Raw genomic sequence first — 24,493 nt, 5'->3', positions numbered from 1 at the left:
TCTCCTTTTCTTACAAATTATGCTTTTTAATATTTCACTTGTTATGTGTACTTATAGCCTCCTAGTTTGCAGGAAGGATTTGAGGTGACTTTAGTGTACATGTGTTTTTTTTGTCTTTCAGTAATTGAAGGCATATCCTACTTAAGTTTGCTTTTTTTTTCCCCTCCAGTTACCCTCATAGCAGACACATTTTATGTAATCATTTTCCTGATGCTGAAATTTTATGATATCTAATTCTTTTGCTTGATTCTGATGTTGAAGTTTCATTCCAACTCCAGAGTTTGATGATCAGACAACATTGTCCTAGGAGCAGGATGGATCTGTATTTAGAGGCCTGGAAAGAGCAAACTGCCAAGAAGTCAAGCTGAACTTCCATCAGCTCCTAGTTTACAGCTTGCGAGAGGGAGGCCTTGTTGGGTTTTAGACATAAAATACTTGGATTCTGGACTTAGTTCTCTGACTAACTGCCCTGCGACTGGCTAGGCCACTGAAATAATCTTCCTTTGTAAAATGCATAGACCCTCAGGGAACTGGCCAGTTCTCGGAAGGTAGATCATTTACAAGTTATAGAGCGTTGTATGTTTCGTGGTGACAAGGGTACTTTGCGCCCATTTATGGAATACTCACAGTATGCAGGGCACTTGCTAGACACTAGGTGTCTTGTTTAATCACCAATTACTCCGTGAAGTAGCTGCTGTTCTTTTGCAGATGAAGGAAGCGGGGTGGGAAGAGGTACTTGGCGGAGTTTAGAGCAGGAGTCAGGGAACTGCGTTTTGTGTTGAACCACACAAATCCTATCGTGGATTAGTTCTTAGCCTCCAGACTCACTGAACCTGCTTGTATAATTTAGCCAGTAAAACTTCTGGAATCAGTGAATTTTGCATTTTTGTCTGATGTTCTTAAAGCATCCAAATTAGTACCTGATACTTTTAAGCTCGTAGGCATATTGATAATGATAATAGTAGCACTGACAAAAACAACGGTCGACGCCTCCCGCCGGTCACTCCTGTGTGCTAAGTGTTTATATGCACCAGTTTATTTAATCTTCACAGGTCGAGGGCTGGTGGCCCATGTACTGAATTAGTAAGAAAGTGTGACTCGAGCGCATCAGGAGCTTATGTTTGGCCCGGTGCCTCCGCGCCCGGCCCCTCGATGGCACACGGAACGCTTGCTGTGTGAATGAATCCCTGACCGAGCACCCTTACTCGGGCGTGAGCCACAGCCCAGCCCCGGAGCCTGGGTTCCTCACTTGCGCGCTGCCTGCCCTCGGGCTGGTGCTGCTGCCGGTCGGGGGCAGTGCAGGGGGTCCAGCAGGCTCTGCTGCTCAGGTGGTGACCCCTCTTTTGTCGCCCTTGTTCTCTCCTAGTGGCCTTGCCCTCGGTGCGCCAGATGACCCGGAAGGCATCAGCCCTGACCCTGGTTCGGGAAACGGTGGTAAGTACACAGAGTAAGACCAGGGGACGTGGATGCTTGGCCGTGAGGGCCGTGAGCCTTTGAGCTGGGAGCCTGGGCCTGAGCTGCAATGGGTCCAAGGCCCAGTGCTCCCCTGGCGTGGCTTGGTGCTCCCAAGAAGGGCGCGGTGTTTAATGTAAATGTTGACCCGCTCCTCGCCTCCTTTCATAAGCACCAAGCTAGGGGACTAGATGTCCTTTGGGCCACACTTCGTGAGTTTCATTTCTCACCACCACGCTTGCATAGGGGGTTCAGCCAGTGTTTGCTGAACTGAACGACCAAGGGAGGTTGGGTGTTGAGTCGGAGACTCTGTCAGGTTCAAAGGCTCTGTTGGGTCCTGCTCCCGAATGGCTGGAGGCCCTGGAGGGCTGCTGTCCAGACCTGAGCGTGCCAAGGCCTTCCTGGCAGGCTGCTGGGCTCCGTGTGCTGGCTGGGGCCCGGCGTTCCTACGCGGGCCTGCCCTTCGGAGACACACAGCTGGGTAGACCACAGGAGACGGCACTGAGCAAATACGCAGTCTGCTGGTTGAAGCTGGATTGTGAGGAAGCTTTCTGTTCTGCAGTTTGGGTTTTGCTAAGCCTTCCTCATAATTTTTGTTTCTGAAAGAAAGTGGATGCCCTCATCAGTGTCTGTGGGAAGTGCTAATAATTTGCCTTGTTGAAATATCTTAGAGATATTTTGACAGGTGTTTTTTTCCCCCCGTCTCCAGAGTAATGAGATTACGGGCAAAAAGAAGGAGTTTTTAGAGCAGATAACCTAAGTTTCACACGGTGAGAATATGTTAATTCTCCCTCAGGTTTTCCTTTAGAACCTGGCAACTTTTACTTTAAGCATGCAGTGCAACAGTTCTGGTTATTCTGCCTTCTGCCCCCAGGCCGTTGGGACCAGAGACTTGATCGGCCTGCTCCTTAATTCAGCCCTGGTGTGTTTCCTGCCAGGCTCGGGGCTCCGCTCCGCACTGGGGTTCAGCCTGGATCATGGCTCTGATCACGCCTGGAAGGCAGGCAAAGAATGGTCGCGCAGCCAGCTGGGGGTTGAGGAGCTGGGCGATGGGCTGAGAAGCAGGTTTCCCCTCAGAAAGGAGTGAGGCGGCCGGAGTGTCCCCGGCAGACGACCTGGCCTGGAGACCTGGAGGGTGAGGGGCCCTGGGCGGGGGCACGCGTGGGTGATAGAGCCGGCCTGTCTGAGCAGCAGGCAGGCGGCCGTGTGCCCTTGGCCTGGCGTGCGGGGCCTGCTGGCTGCCCCTGCCGGCTCCCAAGCCTCTTCTCTGCTGAGCCCCGAGCGCCATGCCCTCGCCATCCTCTGGCCTTCGCCCCCCTCTACCGGCCACCCCCTGAAGACTCAGCTGCAGCCTGCGCCTCCCCGGCTCTCCCCAGGCTGCCGTCCCCAGGCTGCGTCCCTGCGCTCTCCTCTCTGAACCTTGCGTTTTCGCTGCAGTTCATTGCATTTCTTCGTGTTGGCCACTTTAGGAGTATCCCGAATCGGACCGCTCCTCACCTGCCTTCCTTGGCCTAAGCACCGTGACCTCTGGCCTGGATTCTCCCCGCTTTCTCCTACCTGGTCTCCTCGTTTCTCTCTCAGTGCCTTTCATAAAGATCTGTTCTTAGCAAGGCAGCCAGAGGGAGCCTGTGGAAACCGAAGTCCCCCACGCTGCCCCTGAGCTCGTGTTCTGAGAGGCCCTACTCAGCCTGTGTCCCAGCACCTGCTCCCCCCTCTTCTGCTGTCCCTCCCTTTATTGCTCTCCCATCCATTGGCCTCTTGGCTGGTCCTCAGGTCCCCTAGGTCCCTGCCACCCCAGGCCTCTGTCTGTGCCCTGTCCGAGTCTGCCCAGAGGTCAGCCCTTCCTCAGTTTAACCCCCTTATTTTTTGTGTTCTTTTTTTTTTTTTTTTTGGCCATGGTGTGCAGGATGCAGAATCTTAGTTCCCTGACCAGGAATCCAACCCGTGCCCCCTGCATCTTGCCCTTGCACTGGGAGCATGGAGTCTTAACCCCTGGACTGCCAGGGAAATCCTCAACCACCTCGTTTGAAACTGTGGCCCCCACCGCCCCCTTGCTACTGGCGCTTCCTGTCCTTAGCCACGGTGTTGTTCTCCATAGCATTTATCACCCTGGATATGCTCTGTAATCGCCCTCGTTTATTGTCCGTCCCTTCTTTCTGGACTGTTGGCTCCTTCTTTTTGTTTTGTTTCTACACTGGCACTGGGCAGAGAGTAGGCCGCTGGCACCCACTTGGGGGAGGAGTGAATTCATTCGTTCACTCAACACACATCTTGTTAGCGCCTGAGCAGTGCCCAGCACCTGTGCCACGCGGAACCGTCGCTCGCACGTGCCCGTCTTGCCTGCTGGGCACACGATCGCCATTGCTTTCACCGTCGCCATTCTTTCGCCACTGCTTCCCCAGCACCTCACCTGGCGCTTGGCCCAGTGGAGTGGTCTAATAAATGTTTATCGAATTAGAGAAGCTGTGGAAAGATTAGGGTTTTGGCTGAGTCTGGAATCGCCCTGAAGCAGCGATCGGCAGTTTCCGACTGCGGCCTGCTTTTGAAAGTAAACTTCTGTTGGAACACAGCTGCTTGGCTTTTGAAGCGTCGGTGGCTGTTTTGTGTTGAGTGGTTTTGACAGACTGGGGGCTTTGTGTCATCTGGCCAACAGAACCTGAAATATTTATTGTCTCGCATTTTAAGAAAAAATGTGCCAACCCCTGCTGTCAAGTCAGACAGGCTTTGTTTTAATTGCTGACGTATGAAGATGACATCCCACCCAACAGAACAGATTAAGGATCAGCAGGAGGCGTAGGTATCACAGCAGTTCTGCTTGCTTGCTGCCTGCCCCTTTGGGTCCATCTTCTGATACTTAACAGGGGGATTCCCTGGTGGTTAGACAGTAAAGAATCTGCCTGCAATGTGGGAGATGCGGGTTTGATTCCTGGGTCGGGAAGATCCCCTGGAGGAGGGCATGGCACCCCACTCCAGTATTCTTGCCTGGAAAATCCCATGGACAGAGGAGCCTGGCCGGGTACAGTCCATGGGGTTGCAAAGAGTCAGAGATGACTGAACAACCCACACCTTTTTACATTCTTCTGACATTTACATGGTTACATTGGGGCCAGTTTAAGTAATTTTTAAATATTTGAAATATAATGACTTAATGGAGAAGGCACTGGCACCCCACTCTAGCACTCTTGCCTGGAAAATCCCATGGATGGAGGAGCCTGGTGGGCTGCAGTCCACAGAGTCGGACACTATTAAAGCGACTTAGCAGCAGCAGCAGCAGACTCAAATCACAAGACAGAATATAATGTGGAAGCTATCCTTTTTCCCCCCTGTAGGGGTGTGGGGCGGTTTGCCTGTTGTGACGTTTTCCTGTGTCTGTTTTGCTTTTTTATAGTGCTCCCAAACGTGTCGGAAGAAAAGGTGTCTCCCACCAGAGCGCGGAACATGAAGGACTTTGAAAACGTAAGTAGAGACACTGAATTAGCATCCCTCACGGCTCATGTCTGTGCGCGCTGTCCAGCAGACCCACAGGGAGCCTGGGTTTTCAAGAAGCATTCAAGCAGGATGAGGCAGGGTCTGGAGGAGTGCCGGGGCTTGTGGGCTCTCTCTGGAGCACTGTGACATTCCTGCACGGCTGGCCCTTTGCACACAGGCCAGTTATGGGTTCTGACAGCATCAGTGATTTCCAGCCTTGGGGAGTTTGGTGTATTTCTGGCGTCCTGAAGGTGAAGATGACACCATGGAGCACAGTTGAGAGGCGCTAAGGTGTTTCACGGGCTTCCCCGGTAGCTCAGCTGGTAAAGAATCCACCTGCAATGGAGGAGACCCCAGTTTGATTGATTCCTGGGTTGGGAAGATCCCCTGGAGAAGGGATAGGCACTCCAGTATTCTTGGGCTTCGCTGGTGGCTCGGGTGGTAAAGAATCTGCCTGCAGTGAGGGAGACATGGGTTTGATCCGTGGGTCAGGAAGATCCCCTGGAGGAGGGCATGGCAACCCACTCCAGGATTCTTACCTGGGGAATCCCATGGACAGAGGAGCCTGGTGGGCTACAGTCCAGGGGATCGCAAAGAGTCAGACTCGACTGAGTGACTAAGCGTAGCACAGCAGCAACATGTGTCAGGAGCTTCCCTGTGATGGAGGGTGTGCTGTTCGTGGTCCCCTCTGAAGCTGTCCTGTGACTGAGGTTTTCTGAATTAGCCCCATTTTACAGGTCAGGAGTCTTCAGACCAGGAGAGCCTCACTCACGGCCGCATAGTGCATGAGCGACAGAGCTGGAATCTGAGTTTGGGTTTCTAATGACTCTAAAGCTGTTTGTTCTCTCTACCACGTGGCGCGGCCTCTGCATCTTGCAGGCTGCGTCTCTGTTGAATGAAACGTGAGCGATGTGTTCCCAGGTTGCTGTGGTAATTGTCTGAGAATGGATTGCTCGGCGATGGATTTGACTTCAGTGCTTTCTGTCTGCCAGCATCTGCGTTTCATTTGTTAGTGGATGGGGTCTGTTGTCAAGTAACAGGAAAATAAGGTTATTTCCCCAATTCCAATTCTGCTTAACAAGTTACCTTCTCAGCGTGCTCATTTATCATGGGAAGAATTAGACCCTTCTTCATTTGTAACCAAATGAAATCCATACTATGCAAGACATGGGAGGTATTTATCAGGGAGAGGGTGCAGGACGCAGAGGGAAGGACGTTCCTCAGCCATGTTTCTCTCTCCCCAGTGGCCTTTCCCGAACAGAACGGGCCTGTCTCTGGGTTTAATTCAGAACACTCATTACTGCTAATAGTTATCTGCAAACCACCAGTGACCAATTGAAGAAATGACTTGTCAGATCTCTAATGGAAACAAGTAATTCTGGAGCGTTGAGTTGTTATAATTTCAACTGTACAACCTGATATATGCTGTGGGGTCTGGGGCCTCAAACAAATGAGATTTGATTATTCCACATCGTGTATAATTAAAATGTGCTCCACTATTAAATGGTTGTTCGTGTTTTATCATAAGAGTAATAATAGCTACTGTTTATTGAGCTCTTGCTCTGAGCTGGGAACTATAAGTGTTAAGCTCTTCATATATATTACTTTAATATTGAAGCAGCTCTGCGAGATACAGAGTTATTTAATTTTTGAAAGGCACAGCTTTGATTTTTGTTTCTAGATGGAAAAACCTAACAATCTTAGAGATTTAGCTTCACGTGTTGTCACTGCCTTTTGAACTGGGAGAGATCTGAGAATTGAATCCAGCTCCCTTTTATGGACTGTAGCCCACCAGGCTCCTCCATCCATGGAGTTTTCCAGGCAAGAGTACCGGAGTGGGTTGCCATTTCCTTCTCCTGAGGACCTTCCTGACCCAGGGATTGAACCCGGGTCTCCCGCATTGCGGACAGACGCTTCACCGTCTGAGCCACCAGGGAAGCCCCTCGGAAGAGAGGAGACACGGAGGCCGAGGGACGCGCCGGCAAGGCTGTGCCCGGTGCAGCTTGTGCCCTGGGCCACGGCCTCGGAAGCCAGGCCGCCTGCCCGTCCGCTTCTGCTGGGTGACCTTGGGTGACCTTACCCTCTCTGCACTTCCTTTGTCTTTAAAATGGGCATGTTACAGTTTCTGCTTCCCAGGGCTATCGTGCAGCTTTCTGAGGGAAGGTACGTGCAGCGATATGCCCGGCCCTGAGTCCGTCCTGTGTGTCAGGCGTTTCTCCTTGCAGTTACGGTTATGTTTATTGTTACCGTTTTTCTGCTCTGTCACGTGACTCACATTTCCCTTTCTCAGGTGTGTTCTTGATGACCCAAATACCGATTTTCATAAAGACAAGGGAGAGCCTTCTATGCCAGCATGTTTTAGGGTTTATGTTTTGGCTTTACGACTGTGCTCCTTTGGCTGCTGTTAGGGCTTTTTTATTTTTTATGACATTAATATTTTTTATTGTAGCACTTTCAAGAACAAATTCTGCAGTTGAAATTGAAATGACAGCGTGGTTCTCAGTGTCTCCCTTTCAGGTCTTTATAAGTCACTGAAAATCCTCATCTGGCCTGAGCTACTAAATGCAGGGTCTCTGTGTTGGGATGCTTACAGGAAATGCTCTTGGCATCTAATGCTGATTTTAAAGTTCGCATACATATTAAAGAGGGGGCTATAGCATTAAAGGGGAAGCTCGTGATTTCTTTTATCCTAGTCTTGGATTACGGATACCTGAACATCAGAGTCTGGTAATGATGGTCTGGCAAAATACAGGCCTCTTGGTTTTGCTTGGAGTTTAGCCATTCATCAGTGGATCTTTTCAAATCCGTGTCCTGGGACAGGGGCTAGGGAATTTGCAGCAGATTAAGGGCCCATCAGGAGACTCACAGTCTGTTTAGGGAGATGGACAGGAAAATCATGCAGTGATTGAGGTTAAGTCCAGGGCGCTGTGGGGCATAGAGCGGGGCCTGGTCCTGGCCCAGGGGACTCTGGGCAGCCTCCCTGGAGCACGTGTTCTTGAGTTGGGTCACCAGGACTAGTAGGGATTAGCCAAGGTGGGAAGACTGGGAGATGACCCTAGGCAGAGGGACTCACACGTGCCAAAGACACAGAGAGAGCGTGACAGGGCATGACGAGGCTGGGAATCCAAGTGCCCTTTGGTTGGAAGGAGGCTTAGGGGGTGCTTGAGAGAAGTGGGGCTGTTGAAGCAGGCGGGGGTCAGATTCTGCAGGCTCTTGTATGTTACGCCGCTTTGAGTTTTGTGCTGAAGATGAAGGGGCGTCAGTGGTAAGTTTTAATCTGGGGAGGGAAGTGACTGGAGTCACTTCACAGATGAGCCAGGCTGGGTGCCCTGAGGCCGGAGGTGCTGTGATCAGTAAGGAGGTGCAGTGAGTGGTGGGGTCCGGAGGCGTGGAGAAGAGAGTCAGAACCGCAGTGCTAAAAGAGCTCCCGGGACCGCCTCATCCAGGCCCTGCATCTGGCACAGGGGCCTCGAGCCCAGCGACGGGCAGGGACTTACATGGTCTTTGAACCCAGGCCTCTGTCCTTCTGCTGCACTTGGCGTTCTGTGTCCCTTCTCACACCTTCCTGTGAGTCTGTCATCTGGGGATCTGCTGTCTGATCCCTTCCTCAGCTGAGCTGTCGTCATCTGAACGGCCGGCCTTACGGTAGGAGGCTGGCAGATCAGTGTGGTCTTCAGTGGGAGCCTGCCTCGTCGGTCCTTCTGGGTGATAACGTCACGGGGAGTGCCCCGGACCAGAGGAGGCCGGGCTGAGCAGCGTTGTGTAAAGGACTCTGCTTCTCTGGTGTGACCGGTTCCAGGGACTACTCTCTGTCTCTCCCTTTGTCTCTCTCAACATGTTGTGAGTGAGCGGGGAGACCCAGAATCTGGTTCAGCGTGTCCCGTCCGGGTAGCTGTTCTTTATTCACAGATAGAAGCGTTTACTTCTGGCTTTTACTGTGACATGTATAGCTTTCTGTCTCTGTTGATACAGGTGGGTAGTATTATTTAATGGCCGTCTTAAGTTCATAAAGACGTGTGCCTAAAGGGGTGGGTTGAACCGTAATTTATGTAACCTCTTCCTGTGCGACGTTCAGACTGTGTCTGATTCCTCACTGTGATAAACAAAGCGGTGATGAGTGTCCTGGTCCCGGTCTTTGTACACTTACGTGTTTTTTTTCCCCTTGGGACAGGTTCTGCTGCTCTTGTCTCCAGCCCAGCTGCCCTGAGGTTCTGGTGTTTATATCGGGGCGCTTATTCTGTTTTGTTAAAGTCTTGGTCTCAGCGAGGCAGTTGGTCAGCGTTAGTGTTTTATCCGCGCCACGGCTAGGAGTCCGCATCTCCAGGTCTGCCCTGTGGCCTGTGTGTGCTGGGTGTCTTCCTGCCGGGGGTGGTTCCCCTGCCCCCCGACCCCACCTGGTGTGTGTGGCCCCGAAGCTCTGAAGTAGCGGCGTACGTGGATACGACGCGTACCTGGGAACGATCAGAGGTGGGTGTTAGGTCTGGTGCTGTCACATTGGCAGGCCTGTGACCCCGTTTGTCCAGGTGGCTTCTAGAGCCTTCTCTGTAACGCGGAGCTGGACGCGGTCTTCCACTCAGAACTGGTGGCGAGGGCTCCGTGAGTCCTGGTGTGGAAGGCCCCTCGCTCGGTGCCTGGCGCGCAGCCCTCAGTGCCCGCTTAGCTCTGTCCCGAGGACCCTGCCTCAGCCAGCTCCCGCGCCTTCTGCTCGTCCGTTGTCAGTCTCCGCTGACCCTGCTGTGATGTTTCTTTGACCTTGGAGCAAAATCCCTAACTGCTTGCCGTGGCCCGTGTGGCCCTGCCCTGTGTCACCGGCTGCGGCCGTCTCCCATCACGGCCTGCTCGCCAGCATCTGGGCTGACCTTCCTCAGCCACGTGGTCGGGCGTTCAGCGTGCTCCTCCCTCTGCTGGCACTGTCCTTTCTCTTCCTCCTGAGCGTCAGGATCCTTGAGCGCCATGGCTTAGTCTTTACGTGACTTTATAGAGAGGCCGTCCGTAACTCCCTTCCCAGGTTTGCTAGGGACCCAGCACTCAGCATGCAATGTTTTCCACCGTGAGTCTTACGACTGTTTGCAATTATGTATTTTATTGGTGTGATTGCTTAACTTTGTCTCCTCTACTGTGTCCCTGGTGCTCAACACCCAGCTGAACAAGATGGTAGTTGATAAATTCTTATTGATAAAAATAAATGTGTTACTTTGTAAGCTGTAAATTTTGGTTGCCTTACCTGTGAAATGGGAAAGTAATATTTAACGCCTAGGGTTGTGGTGAGGATTAGGTAACATGCCAGGACAGCGCGTGGCATCCCGGGTCTTAAGCCGATGGGGGTGGCTGCCGTGTTCTTGTGGATCAGGTGGCTGGAGCGGTGTAGCAGGAGGGAGGGGCATGCAGATTCCCCCCAGAGTCTTAGGAGAGCAGGCAGTGATGAGGCTCAGGGGAGGCTGAGAAGGAGAACGGGGCGCCTTGAGAACCAGGCAGGAGAGCAAGAATCATATGGGGCGCAGGTGGGCAGAAGTGGAGGAGGACTCTCTGGAGCTGGCAGAGTGACTGTTACCGGAGCTCTGTGGTTCTGGCTCTGCAGGAGATGGGGCCCATCAGGGCCAGAGGTCTTGGAATCAAGTCTGTAAGTGTTCAGCGCAGAGGCTCATCTGTGTAGTAGGCTGGTCTCCTGCATGCTGGGTCAAATGCTCTGAGTGCTCAGGCCTCTGAGTGTCCTGGCCATGCCCTCTGCAGACCTGGCCAGGTGGTGGCCTGGGCAGTGTAAATTTTTACAATCTTTTTGAAGGCCATTTGGAAAGAGATTTTGATGGTCATAAAAATAATATTACTCTTGAGCCCGATAATCCATCTTGGGGAAATTCATCCTGAGGAAAGAACCCAGCAGAAGAGAAAAGCTGCGAGCATGAAGGTGTTGTCACATTGTGTATGATTGTGAAAAATCGGGAACAAGGGAGTTATATTTTACATTTGTCATCTCTTTGGCTTATTGCAACAAGCTTGTGATGAAGGTGTTTCCCAGGTGAGGAAGCTGAGCTTGAGATTCAGTGATTCACTCAGGAGTTTAGCGTGATCGAGAAACAAAAAGAAGGCCAAATGCACAGCTGGTCTTTCTGGTCGGAAAGCCCACAGGCATTCTTCCGGAGCACACTGAATGCGTGCGTGCTCAGCAGGGAAACGGTTAAGCAATTGAATGTAAATCAATTCAGTGGAGTTCAGTGCAGTCATTTTAAGTGATAATTATGGGAATTCTGTAGCAACATGAAAATATTTAAGACATGTTAGGGGAAGCAATGGATTATACAGATTCACTTATGTTACAATTTTACCACAAATGTGTATTCATGAGCAAAGGCTGAAAGAATATACAGAGAGTAGATTTCAGAAGATAGTTGCATTCCGGGCGTTGTTTGGGTTCACTTTTAAAGTCCTGTTGTTACTCCAGTATTGTTGGCTGATGAATAGATGTTTGCCTAGCAACAGTTTTCTGGGTGTTTTGAGGACACTGGGAGCGTACTGGAATCAGAAGCGAATCCCAGGCTGTCTTCTTCGTCTTCCTAACCCCGCTCAGCTGCTGCTGGCAGAACTGTCTTACATGCAGTGTTATTTACCAGAAATGAACTCTGGGCAGCAGGATTTCGTGGTTTTTGTGATGTCTGGGTGAATGGTCTAACAGTTTTTGGACTTTCAAAGAGGATAAAAAAAATTACCGGTTGCTCGAAGGTCTGTGTATTGAGGCTTCAGCGAGAAGTGGATTCGTTCTGAAAGCGCTCCTGTGTTTTCTGCTCGCTCAGTGCCAGGCTCTGCCAGGTACTGTAGGTCATGTGGTTGTCACAACACCTCCGTGACTTTGATCCTCTTTTTACTGATGAGCAGACAGGGACTCAAAGACGTGCAGTGGTTTCCCCAAGGTCACGTGGCTCACAGGTGACAGCGTTGGGAGTTGAGTCCACTTCCGGCTCCACTGACTGCGGGGCCCCTGCCCTCGGTCCTTGTTGCCTGCAGCCCAGACGTGCCCTGGTGGCTGAGCCTCCGCTGTGGAGTCCCAGGCCCTTGCAAGCTGCTGAAACTGATGGCCAGGTCACCAGAAGCGCGGCTCCTGGCTGAGAGTTTGGTTGGTTGGAGTTGCCCTGATTCTTTCTTATGTTGTTGGCTTTCGTCTTTCTTCCCTTTCTGATGGTGCCCTAGGCACGGAAGGCCTTTGACAGGGAGTGGGAGGAAGTCACGATGACCAAGTAGAAGCCTCAGAGAGTGTCCTGCCACTGAGCTGGGACCGAGTTGGGATGGCTCCTCTTTCGGAGGCTCCAGCTCCGTGGTCCCACCCGGGTTGCCAGGGCTGGAGCCTGGCGAGCACAGCTCTCGTGTTCACCTACTTTTGAGCGCTGAGTTTCTGAGTCATATTTGGTGGATTTTCAGGTATTTGTTCCTATTGTATGGTAAGCTATTTTCAGTGTTTCCACTTTTTTTTTTTCATTTCTTGAACTTACTTCAAGTGTAGATGAAAAGTACAAATGAAAAGAATATTAGTGTTTTCAGTTCTTATGCTGTGTCAGGCACAATACTGAACAACCCCATTCATTTCTTTTAATCCTCGTAATAGCTCTCTGCAAGGGGCATTATAATAATCCCATTTTTACAGATAAAGGAGCTGAGGCACACAGAATAAGGAACTTGACCAAACTCACTTGGCTCGTAAGGCAGCCTGGACCGGCTGACTCATTCATTCAACACATGTTGATGGGGTGTCCGTGTCCCAGATACTGTGCTACAAATCTCAGGGGAAACAGCCATGAGCAGATAGATTGCAAAGGTCCCTGCCCTCCACAAGTGGATGATCTTTGTATAACAGGCGTGATAGCAAATAGTACATGTGTAAGGATCGAAGGTGGAGGCAGGTTGTGACAGCTTCTAATAAGAAGGTAAGCGTTCTGCGTGAGAGAGTGACTTGGTGGAGGTAGTGGAGATGGCCCTCTTTGGAGCCAGTAGTTAGGAAGGGCCTTTTGGAGGCTCTGACGTTTAAGCTGAGATGGAAGCCTGAGATGGAACCTCCCGGCAAGGGCTGCAGGAAGAGCTGTGCGCGCAGACAAGGCCCGGCTTATGTGAGGACTGGGGAGGGTGGAGCGTTGCTAACGAGGGGTAGGGCGCTTTACGGCCGAGCGCAGAGCCAGATCACACAAATCTGCGGCCACGGCACCGAGCTTTTTTTATTTTAATTTTTGCAGCCCCGTGGACTGTAGCCTGCCAGGCTTCTCTGCCCATGGAATTTTCCAGGCAAGAATACTGGAGTGGGTTGCCTTTTTCTCTCCAGAAGGTCTTTCCGACCCAGGGATCAAACCTGAGTCTCCTGCATTGCAGGTGGATTCTTTACCATTGAGCAACCGGGGAAGCCCAGGAAGTTTTATTCTAAGAGGGATGGAGGAACTTCCTTGGTAGTCCAGTGGGAAAAACTTTGCTTTTCAATGCAGGGGTTGCAGGTTTGATCCCTGTTGGGGGAGTTAAGATCCCCCATGCCTTGGGCCCAAAACTTAAAAACAGAACAAAATCGATCAAAGACTTTAAGAATGGTCCACATTTTAAAAAATCTTTAAAAAGTGATAGAAAAAAGCAATGTCTGTCTGACTCTGAGGCCTGTGGGTCTCTCCTTGCGTCACATGGCCTTCGAGAAATTGGTAAATATGCCCGGCCTTCTGACCGCTCCGTTGTTATTATGTATTAACGACTATCTCTTTATGTTGTAGACTAAAATACAAAAGAGGATATGGTTCCCCATCTCTTAGAGACGGATTGGGTAGAAAGGAAATCACCCGGCTGGTAGACTGCAGTGTGGTAGGCTGCTGTGTAAAGAAATTAAAGGGTGTGTGGAAACATCCAGCAGGACCCCAGGCCAGCTTGGTGGGGTCATCAGAGAAAGCATGATGAGCGCTCTGGCATTACGCAGAGAACGAGACTGGCATTGTTGCAGAAAAGTTGCTGCCTGTATTTCATTTTATTCACAGGGGCTTGGCTGGCGTTTGCAATGACCTTCTGAAGGCTTATTTACCTTTTCTCATTAAAAAAAATGTTCTTCACCTATAAATAGAACAAGTATTCTTTCAAGTGTTGCTGAGAATTTTAGCAGCATGCACAATGTGGGCATTCTCAGCAACCTCCATAAATAATTTATTGGTAGCCGAGTAATGGAATAAGGTTTCTCTTTATAGGAAGCATCTGGCGGGGTAGACTTTTTGTTTGAATGAATGTTTTATGTGCTGTTTCCTTAAAACATTTAAAAGGGAGGCTTTAATGAACCTATCAATAGCTTGTTGCTCTGTTCTTCTTAGTCACAGAATTGAAACTTTAAGTGTTAACAAGGGGCCAGGGCTGGAAAATTTGGAATGTACTTAATGTAGAGTATGCTTATCATTTTCTTTTATCAGTTGTAAAAGTATTCAAAAATTTATTAAAAGGAGTATTATGCGCTATTACCAATTATTTTTTAAAATGTTGAAGAAAAGCCCCAATGAATATGTATTTATGGTGATGTAGTAACATTCAAGGACAGCTATTAATATTTTGCTGTATTTTATTTTTGTTGTTGTTGCTCAGTCTCTAAGTTGTGTAACCGCAGGGACTGTAGCACGCCAGGCTCCGCTGGAGTTTGGTCAGATTCGTGTCCATTGGATTGGTGATGCTATCTAACCAGCTCATCCTCTGCCGCCCCCTTCTCCTTCTGCATAAAGTAAACCCCTGCAATTTTAAGTGTTGACTAAGTTTTGACATACGTATACTCCCTTGTAACTTTTGTCATAATCAAGAAATGTATTTATTTTTCTTTTTTTTTTTTTGGTATATGTGTATATAGTTGTAGGCTCGTGTGACTGTCAACCACAATCAGAATGTTCCAAAAGACCAGAAATCCCCGAGTGTTCCCTCTCTGTGGTCAGACTCTTCACCCAGACCTCTGGCGGCTGTCCCTCTATTTCCAGCCCCTGTAATTTTGCTTTTTCCAGAGATCATATCCACGGAATCATACAACTTGTAATCTTTTGAGGGTAACTTCTTTCCCTCACCGTAATATCTTTGAAATTCATTCACGTGCCGTGAACCACAGTGGCTGAGCGCTTTTCCACCGTGTGGCCGTGCACTTGATTCATTCACCTTTTGAAGAGCGTTTGAGTTCTCTCCATGTTTTGGTGATTATTCATAAGGCTGCACTAAGCATTCCTGTGTAAGTTTTTGTGTGTTTATGTGTGTGGGCATGGGTTTTCACTTCTCTAGGGTAAACACCTAGGACTGGAGTCGCTGAGTCATATGGTAAATGTAGTTTTTTTTTTTTAGTAAGAAACTGCCAAACTATTATTCACAGTGATTGTACCATTTTGCACTCCCATCAGCAGAATATGAGAATGCCATTTGTTCTACGTTTTCATCAGCATTTGGTATTATCGATTAAAAACTTTTTTCTGGCCGTTCTAACAGATGTGTAGTGGTATCTAAGATGCTTAAAAATCTTTTCTTGTGCTTATTTGTCATCTGTGTATCTTCTCCTGTGAAGTGTTTTTTCAAATCTTTTGCCTATTTTTTTGTTGTTTTTTTAAATCGAGTTGCTTCCTAGCAATGACATTTTGAGAGATATTTATGTATTCTAGATACAGTTCCTTGGAGAAGGAAAGGGCAACCCACTCCAGTGTTCTTGCCTGGAGAATCCCAGGGACGGGGGAGCCTGGTGAGCTGCCGTCTATGGGGTTGCACAGAGTCGGACACGACTGAAGTGACTTAGTAGCAGCAGCAGCAGATACAGTTCCTATGTTGGATTTATGATTTGCAAATGTTTTCTCTCACTGTGTAGCTTGTCTTTTCATTCTCTCAGCACTGTGTTTTTCCAAAGCAAACTTTTAAAATTTTGATGAAGCTCAATTTATTGATTTAAAAGAAGGGTTTCCAATTCATGAATTTGGTAAGACTCCTCACTTATTTAGGTTCTTGATTTCATCAGACATACATAATGTCTTACTACATTTGTTCTTACAAATTTTCCTTTTTGGAGATATTGTAAATGGTATTTAAAAATTTTTCAGTTTTCGATTGTTTGTTGCTAATATATTGAAATATGATTGATACCTATATGCTGACTTTGCTAAACTCACTTAATGAATTCTGGGAGCTTTTTTGGGTAGATTCCTTGGAATTTTTTGTTTTCATGTTGTTTGCACATAAGGGTGGTTTTACTTCTTCCTTTTCAATCTGGATGCCTTTTATTTTTTTCCCTTGTTTTATCACACTGTCTGGAACTTCAAATACATTTTGAATAGGAATCGTAACAGCCAATAGCCTTTCTTTATTATTGATGTTAGGGGAATAGCATTTCATTCTTTATCTTTAGTAAATATGTTTTTTGTAGATGTGTGATTTTTTTGTATATGTCTTTTAGCAGATAAAGGATGTTTCCTTGAATTCCTAGTTTGCTGAATTTTTATCTTGAATGATTGTTGAGCGTCTAATACTTTTTCTGCACATTTTGCTATGATCATATGTGTTTTTTCTTCTTTGGTCTTTTAGTTTGGTGAATTACATGGATTGACTTTGGAATATTGAAGTAGTGTTAGATTCCTGGGATAAATCCCACTCATGATGTGTTACTATGTTTCCAATTTTCCAAAGAAAGGCAGTACCAAAGAATGTTCAAACTATTGCACTCATCTCACATGCTCACAAAGTAATGCCTAAAATTCTCCAAGCCAGGCTTCAACAGTATGTGAACTTCCAGATGTTCAAGCCGGATTTAGAAAAGGCAGAGGAACCAGAGATCAGATTGCCAACATCCATTGGCTCATAGAAAAAGTAAAAGAATTCCAGAAAAACGTCTACTTCTGCTTCATTGACTACACTAAAGCCTTTGACTGTGTGGATCACAATAAACTGTGGAAAATTCTGAAAGAGATGGGAATACCAGAGCGCCTGACCTGTCTCCTGAGGAATCTGTATGCAGGTCAGGAAGCAACAGTTAGAACTGGACATGGAACAACAGACTGGTTCCAAATAGGAAAAGGAGTATGTCAAGGCTGTGTATTGTCACCCTGCTTATTTAACTTCTATGCAGAGTACATCATGAGAAACGCTGGGCTGGAGGAAGCACAAGCTGGAATCAAGATTGCTGGGAGAAATATCAATAACCTCAGATATGCAGATGACACCACGCTTATGGCAGAAAGTGAACAACTAAAGAGCCTCTTGATGAAAGTGAAAGAGGAGAGTGAAAAAGCTAGCTTATAATTCAGCATTCAGAAAACAAAGATCATGGCATCCAGTCCCATCACTTCATGGCAAATAGGTGAGGAAACAATGGAAACAGTGAGAGACTTTATTTTCTTGGGCTCCAAAATCACTGCAGATGGTGACTGCAGCCATGAAATTAAAAGATGCTCGTTCCTTGGAAGAAAAGCTATGACAGACCTAGATAGCATATTAAAAAACAGAGACATCACTTAACTGACAGAAGTCTGTATAGTCCAAGCTGTGGTTTTTCCAGTGGTCATGTATGGATGTGAAAGTTGGACCATAAAGAAAGCTGAGCACCGAAGAATTGATGCTTTTGAATTGTGGAATTGGAGACTCTTGAGAGTCCCTTGGACTGCAAGGAGATACAACCAGTCCATCCTAAAGGAAATCAGTCCTAAATATTCATTGCAGGACTGATGTTGAAGCTGAAGCTCCAGTACTTTGGCCACCTGATGCGAAGAACTGACTCATTTGAAAAGACTCTGGTGCTGGGAAGATTGAAGGCGGGAGGAGAAGGGGACAACAGAGGATGAGATGGTTGGGTGGCATCATGGACTCAATGGACATGAGTTTGAGCGAGCTCTGGGAGTTGGTGATAGACTGGGAAACCTGGCGTCCTGCAGTCCATGGGATCGCAAAGGGTCGGACACGACTGGACAACTGAACTGAACTGAATTTTTAAAAATTTAGTTGAGGGTTTTGAGTCTATCATTTAGAGGATTTAGTCTGTAGTTTTCTTATAATATTTTTGTCTGGTTTTATGAGGGTAATGCTGCCCTCCTAAAATGAAGTGGAAAAGTTGCCTCATTTTCTGTTTTCTGGAAGAGATTGTATAAAATTGGTAGAGATTTAAATATTTGGTAGAAATTGCTACTGAAATCATCCTGGAATTTCCTGTTGTTATTCAGAGTCCCCCAGCTGTCTCCATATAGCGTAAAAAGATTTCAGGAGTCACTGTATGATTTTATTGTACTTCACAGTCAGGCCTCTGTTACTTCCATTCATTAGGAAAGTCCCCAGCCCTCTTTGTCTTGAGATTGTCATGGAGATTCCTGAAGAGTCCGAGTCTGTTGTTTGTAGAGCGCCCTTCATTTTGGATTTGTTTGATTGATGACTCTTGATTAAACATTTTAAGAAAAGCTGTATTCATTTGTGGTTATTTCTGGCTGCCCTGGGTCTTCCTTGCTGCGTGCAGGCTTTTTGCTCTGGTTGGCGGTGAGCAGGGGCTGGTCCTTGTGGAGGTGCGAGGGCTCCTCACTGCTGTGGCTTCTCCCGGCGCTGAGCTCCGGCCCTGGGTTCACGGGCTTCAGCTGCTGCCCGGCTCAGGCTCAGTAGGCGCGGGCTTAGTTGCTCCATGGCGGGTGGAAGCTTGCTGCACCAGGGATTGAGCCCGTGTTCCCTGCATTGGCAGGCGCATTTTTATCCGCTACGCCACCAGAGAAGTCCGACAACTCTTGACTAGTTCAAGGTTAAGGGTTGTGGGTGTTTGGGGGATTCCTTGGCAGTCCAGTGGTTGGGACTTGGTGCTTTCACTGCCAGGGTCCAGGTTCAGTTCCCTGGTTGGGGAACTAAGATCTCACAAGCCGTTAAGTTGCCAAAAAAAAAAAAAAGAGAGAGAGAGACAGAGAGAGAGAAGATTATAGGTATTTTAGCATTTTTAAATGAAATTGCTTACTTTCAGTGACTTAGTTCAGGAGGCACAGCATGTCGGTCTGTCCCACCAGGGGTAGTAGTAATATATTCTGTTGATTAGGGTGATGTCTGCTAGGCTTCTGAATCGTGACGATATGTTTCCCAAATGATAAGCCGTCTGTGGGGTGGCCATCGTGAGACGGTGGGAACGCGCGCTTCCCCCAGTGCGTTTGTGTGCCAATCTCGGCCCGAGTCATTTATTTCTATGTGTGTGTGTGTGTTAGTTGAGTCTAGCAGTTGTATAATGGTGGTTTTCTCTTCCTGCTACTCTCTACATTTATTAACTTGATTTATTTTGTAAAGAAGAGCCTCCCTTCTTCCTTTCCTTTCCTAACTTGCTTTCAGTGTGGAGTCATGAATTCTCTCTCTGCACTCAGTCATCATTCATTTCCGTGCTGACTGTCCTGCATCTGGCTCTTAATCCTGGGTTTGTGCGGTTGTAGCAAAGCTGAGCGCACCCCACTCCAGTACTCTTGCCTGGAAAATCCCATGGATGGAGGAGCCTGGGAGGCTGCAGTCCACGGGGTCGCTAAGAGTCGGACACGACTGAGCGACTTCACTTTCACTTTTCCCTTTCATGCATTGGAGAAGGAAATGGCAACCCACTCCAGTGTTCTTGCCTGGAGAATCCCAGGGACAGGGGAGCCTGGTGGGCTTCCGTCTGTGGGGTCGCAGAGAGTCGGACACGACTGAAGCGACTTAGCAGCAGCAGCAGCAGCAAAGCTGAGCTCTTACTCCCTCTGTAGCCCTGGAAGCTATGGGCGTCATGCAAGTCTCGTCCCTCAGACCTTATTTTCGATAACCCATCTGTGCTTATTTTCTAGCAAATCACTGAACTGAAGAAAGAAAACTTTAACCTAAAGCTCCGCATCTATTTCCTCGAGGAAAGCCTGCAGCGGGAGCGTGGCGGCCGCACGGAGCGTGCCTGCAAAACCGTGAGTGCCCCGCTCGGCGCTGCCGCGCCTGGCGTCTTTCCTCATGGCCATTCGAAGCAGCAGTTCGATTAATGTTTGTTCTCAGACTTGGCACGAATAGATAGCACTGCTTTCCTTTTATTGGATTGATTACAGGGAGCGTAAAGATAATAGAATGACCTTAATACTAAGCAAAGCGATACAAGATTAATTTTAAGGGAGTCTTTCTCTCTTCTTAAAATGGAATTCTGACTTAGCATATCTCAATTGCCGTTTTCTCATTATTTATAATTGAGACAAAGAGTGAAATGGTGGCATGTCTTTGGAATTGAATCCTGTTGTTACTCACTAGCTTGTGTAACTGTAGGCAAGTAAGTCCCTTCAGCTGTCTGGGCTTGCTTCCAGAGTTAAGTGATAACCCCTCTGTCCTGGGGTTATTTGTGTGGATTAAAATGAGTTGGTAGATGGAAAGCCTCAGCACACAGTCAGCCCTCGCCAGTGATCGTCACTGTCTTGTTGCAGCTTCCGTCGGCAGCCCAGAGTTATGGTTGTCATTTTTTCTGTGATAACGACTCTTCTGTATTCCTTGCGTGCTTGCTTATAACTGTCAGGAAAACAGTCTATTCCTATCTCAAGTCTTGACCCAGAGGCCTCTGCCTGAAAACAAACCGTGGTTCTGGGAGTTGAAAAAAGAACTTGGCTCTCTTGAAAAGGCAGGAGTACAAACAATATTTTAGTGCCCCTTTCTTGACTTTCTCTAGGAGATTAGCCCTTGGCCTGAGACTTATTCCATTTTTTTCCCTCTTCTGAAGTTTGCACCAGTGGAAACTTTTGAAGGAGGAAAACGAACCCTCCTTGAGTTTTAGTGGGTGGACTTAAATGGACTTGTCTTGAAGATTGATTGTATTGTACTTCTGAGCCTTCTCAAGAATTAAAAAGCTCCCTTGTCCCTCAAGACCCAATTGTTTTTTTCCTTTATTGTGGGAGAGAAAGACAATGAGGATTTTTGGGAAAGAAGTGGTGATGCAATCAAAATTTTTAAGAAAAGCCTGTGACCTAAAATATTTCCTACTTATGTATGATTGTCATGTACCTCAGGACAAATATGGGTGTTAGGAAATCTCAAGGAAGGTAACTGCCTCCTCTTGGTCAGGCACCTGTCCTGGGTGTTTGTACCTTCATCATCTTCTTTTCATTCTCACGACAGTCTTGTCCCGTGGAAATGATCCTTATCTAGCAGGAGAGGAAACTGAAGCTCAGGAAAGATCACTAGCGCGCTTGATGTCGTGTAGCTGCGCCGTGAGGTGGGCTTTGAACCTGGGTCTGCCTGCCTCACTGTGCCATGTGGTTTCAGCTCTTCTTTTTCCATTGCTTGGCTAGATGGCTTGATTTGATTGTACTTTTATTTAAATTTTAATTTTTTGGATAGATGTACATGGTTCAGAATCAAAAAGTGTAGAAGGTATATGCTGGAAAGACTTTCTTCCATCCTTGTCCCCTGGTTCCCTAGATCTAACCAATATGATTAATTCTTCAGGCAGAGAAGTTTTATGTGTATGCAAGCAGCCATTGCGTGTATGTATATTATGAATCAGCACCCTTTTCACATAAACGTGAGCATGTTCTGCTTTGATGTTAACAATATCTTGCATATGTTTCCTTAATAGTGGTTTAAGAGCTTCTTCATTCTTTTTTATAATGATATTCCATTTGATACTTAAATGGTGTCTTGATTTTCGGTTTAGAAAGTTCGATCACCATGTATATAAGTTTATAGCTTGAAATATCAGGCTCGCAAAGAATAATCTCACGGACATGTTAGCTGTGTAGTCTTGTAAATTCGCTGGTCTGGGGCTGCCAGTTGGTTCATCAGAAAGCAGACCACTTAGAACATATGATGTCAGCTGTTATGTAGAAGCTCTCTGCCCTTTGGAGAGCTGGAAGAGGACTCTTCTCTTTGAAGGGGTTTCTACAGTTTTCCCAAAACCACAGTTGAAGACGTTGTGCACTGACACCCAGTGTGCTTTATGCAGAGGTCAGTTTTTTCTAGGAAAAGTTCTGCAGACATGGCTTCCTTAGTCTCCGTTGTTTGGTGGTGAGGAAAACAGCGTCGCCTGAGCCCTGTCTCCTGCCGCGGCTCGTTTGTTAGCTCATCCAGCCCTCGAATCCAGCAGGGCAGCTGGGCCTCGTGTTTGCCGTGTGACCCCCTGAGGGATCTGAGAGGGCCGTAGGGACTGTTTCTTCCTTTTCTTTTCTAAGATTTCCCCCACCCCCCGCATTGTGATGAGAGCTCTTTTTTTCTTTTAATGTTTATTTATTTGTCCGTGTCTTGCGGCACACGGGCCTTTGTTGTTGCACGTGGGCTCTGTGTAGTTGCAGCATCCAGGTTCTTGGATTGTAGCTTGCAGGCTCGAGTTCCCTGACTAGGGATCGAACCTGGGCCCCTGCGATGGGAGTGAGGACTCTTAGCCACTGGACCATCAGGGAAGTCCCTTGGGCTTATGTTTCTGAGGTCAGTTACAGGCTCCCTCGCTGCCTTCGTGTTGGATATGAGCAGGAAGGCGGGGCTGTCTGCCTTGCCGACCACGGCGGCCTCGACGCTTAGCCGGTGCTCGGTCTGTCACAGGGGTCGGTGTGTGTCTGTCACGTGAAGGAATGAGTGGACGAGCGTCCGCTGACTCAGCACGGTTTCTGCCCAGTAAAGAGTGGAGACAGAATTTGAAGCCAGGTCTGGCATCGTTGATTCAATGGACATGAGTTTGAGCAAACTCTGGGGCATAGTAAAGGACAGGGAGGCCTGGCGTGCTGCAGTTCACGGGGTTGCAGAATGTGAGACACGACCGAGCGACTGAACAGTCGTCGAGTCCCAAGGCCGTGGCCTTCCCATCCTGGCAGACTTCTCAGTCAGGGGTGCTCTTCCCTTTGGGGCCGTTTCGCTGAAAGGAGGGAGGCACGTCCTCTAAGATTGTAAATCGTACTGGAAATGTTATTTTTATTTACAATGATACACGTGTACTAGGGAATAGACTGTCAGTTGGTGTACATTATTGGAATAAAGCAGGCACAGGATTAGGGAAATCTGGGATTTGCAGCAGCCCTCTGCAGACCACACACTTGGACCCGCCTCTGTGCTGGGTGAATTCATCTAATCTGTCTGAGGACATCAGTGAACTGGTTCTCAAAGCCTATCCCTGCCCCACAGCCTCATGCTGTGATCCATGTGCCAAAGACCCTGCCTTTGGGTTGTCACAGGAGTTGCAAGCCCAAGGCCCTGTGTGCCTCCCTTCGTTTACGTCAGTTAACAGGAAGCTGGCGGGAGAGCCCTGTGGCGCCCCCTCCAGGCAGCGGGCCCCATGCAGTCGCGGCTCTTTGGGAAGGGGGTACCCCGAAATCTCACACTGAAATGAGACAGGCAGTGATGTGGCTTCCCATCCGCATGTTTTTTTGAAGCTGCAGCACATTCCCACTGCTCCAACCACCACATGCATGATTGTAAACAACCAGAAGTAATTGCCTCGGAATGGGAAAAACAAACTGCAGAATTGCTTGTAAATGTGCTTGGCGGAGGGCAAACAATTTTTAAACCAGCCTCACTTGTATGGCATGTATGCCTCGATGCTTGAGTGCTCTGGCTGTTAGGTGCTTGGAAAATTTACATAATTGTTCCAAGCCTTGAGAAATCCAGGGCTTTCTTCGGAGCCCACCAGTGTTTAATAACCCCCTTTTCCCTGTGCCCCGAGGCTAATGAGGGTTTGAATCTAACATCTGCCCATTAAGAGCATCGTATCTGTTAAGAGCATCGGAGCCAGTTCACACTGAAGGTGGGTTCCCCACTGAAGGCATTCGGATGGCCTGTGTTTTACACGTTTCTTTTCTCTCCTGATCTTGTCCCGAAGAACATCGAGCTCAAGGTGGAAGTAGAGAGCCTGAAGCGGGAGCTGCAGGAGAGAGAGCGGCTGCTCATCAAAGCCTCGTGAGTACCTGTCCTCATCACCTGGGCTTGGTGGTGGCGGTGGCTGGTCGCGCTGGGAGGAGAGAGCCTTGTGTTTCTAAGCCAGTTGCTCTCAGTACCCTGAGGAGGTTTTCATTTTTATTTATTTTTCAACAAACTTTTAAAATGTAATGTTGTTGTTCAGTCTGCCAAGTCCTGTCCAACTCTTTGCAACTCCATGGACTGCAGCACAGCAGGCTTCCCTGTCCTTCACCATCTCCCAGAGTTTGCTCAAACTCATGTCCATCGAGTCGGCAATGCTCTCTAAGTATCTCATCTATCTCACCATTTGCTATAAGTATGTTACAGAAATGTGACATAGGAAAATGCACCGATGGTAAGTGTGCAGCGTGATGCTGTTCGTGGAGCGACCGGAAGGTCGTCAGGCCCCTGGGGTTGCCTTTGTGCTCCCGGAACTTACACTCCTTCACAGAGACCACCTCTGCGCTCGCTGTTAGCACCCGCATTGCTCAGTCCTGCCTGTTTTTGAACTTAGAGAACAGGAGTCGTCTGCTGCTCTCGCGCTTTTGTGTCTGGCCTATCTCCTTAGGGATGTGTCTGTGCGATCCAGCTATATTGTCAGTTATCTCCGAAGCTCGTTCGTCTTCATCGCTGTGAAAGGCCGAGGGCCTTGGAGTCTTAGAGGGAACCCCCGGGGTGGGCGAGGCTCGGGGGCGGAGTGTGGGGCTTGACCTCCCGGGTGGGCGAGGCTCGGGGGCGGAGT

At 48.3% G+C, this 24,493-nt stretch overlaps 1 protein-coding gene across 8 annotated transcripts in view; it reads left to right on the top strand.

The window, feature by feature from the left end:
• Window positions 1–24,493, top strand: part of CDK5RAP2 (CDK5 regulatory subunit associated protein 2) — a 182,635-nt gene that overhangs the window by 8,689 nt on the left and 149,453 nt on the right. For all 8 annotated transcript variants that reach the window (XM_061426676.1, XM_061426677.1, XM_061426679.1 and 5 more), the window contains exons 2-5: window positions 1,367–1,434; window positions 4,841–4,908; window positions 19,689–19,799; window positions 23,675–23,751. In XM_061426676.1, the coding sequence (XP_061282660.1) occupies window positions 1,367–1,434; window positions 4,841–4,908; window positions 19,689–19,799; window positions 23,675–23,751 (324 nt within the window). The remainder of the gene's footprint in view (window positions 1–1,366; window positions 1,435–4,840; window positions 4,909–19,688; window positions 19,800–23,674; window positions 23,752–24,493) is intronic.

Source organism: Bos javanicus, chromosome 8 (genome assembly GCF_032452875.1).
Source record: "Bos javanicus breed banteng chromosome 8, ARS-OSU_banteng_1.0, whole genome shotgun sequence".
NCBI classification, from domain to species: Eukaryota; Metazoa; Chordata; class Mammalia; order Artiodactyla; family Bovidae; genus Bos; species Bos javanicus.
Note: the sequence above shows the minus strand (reverse complement) of the source record. Positions and strands in the feature narration are given on the sequence as shown.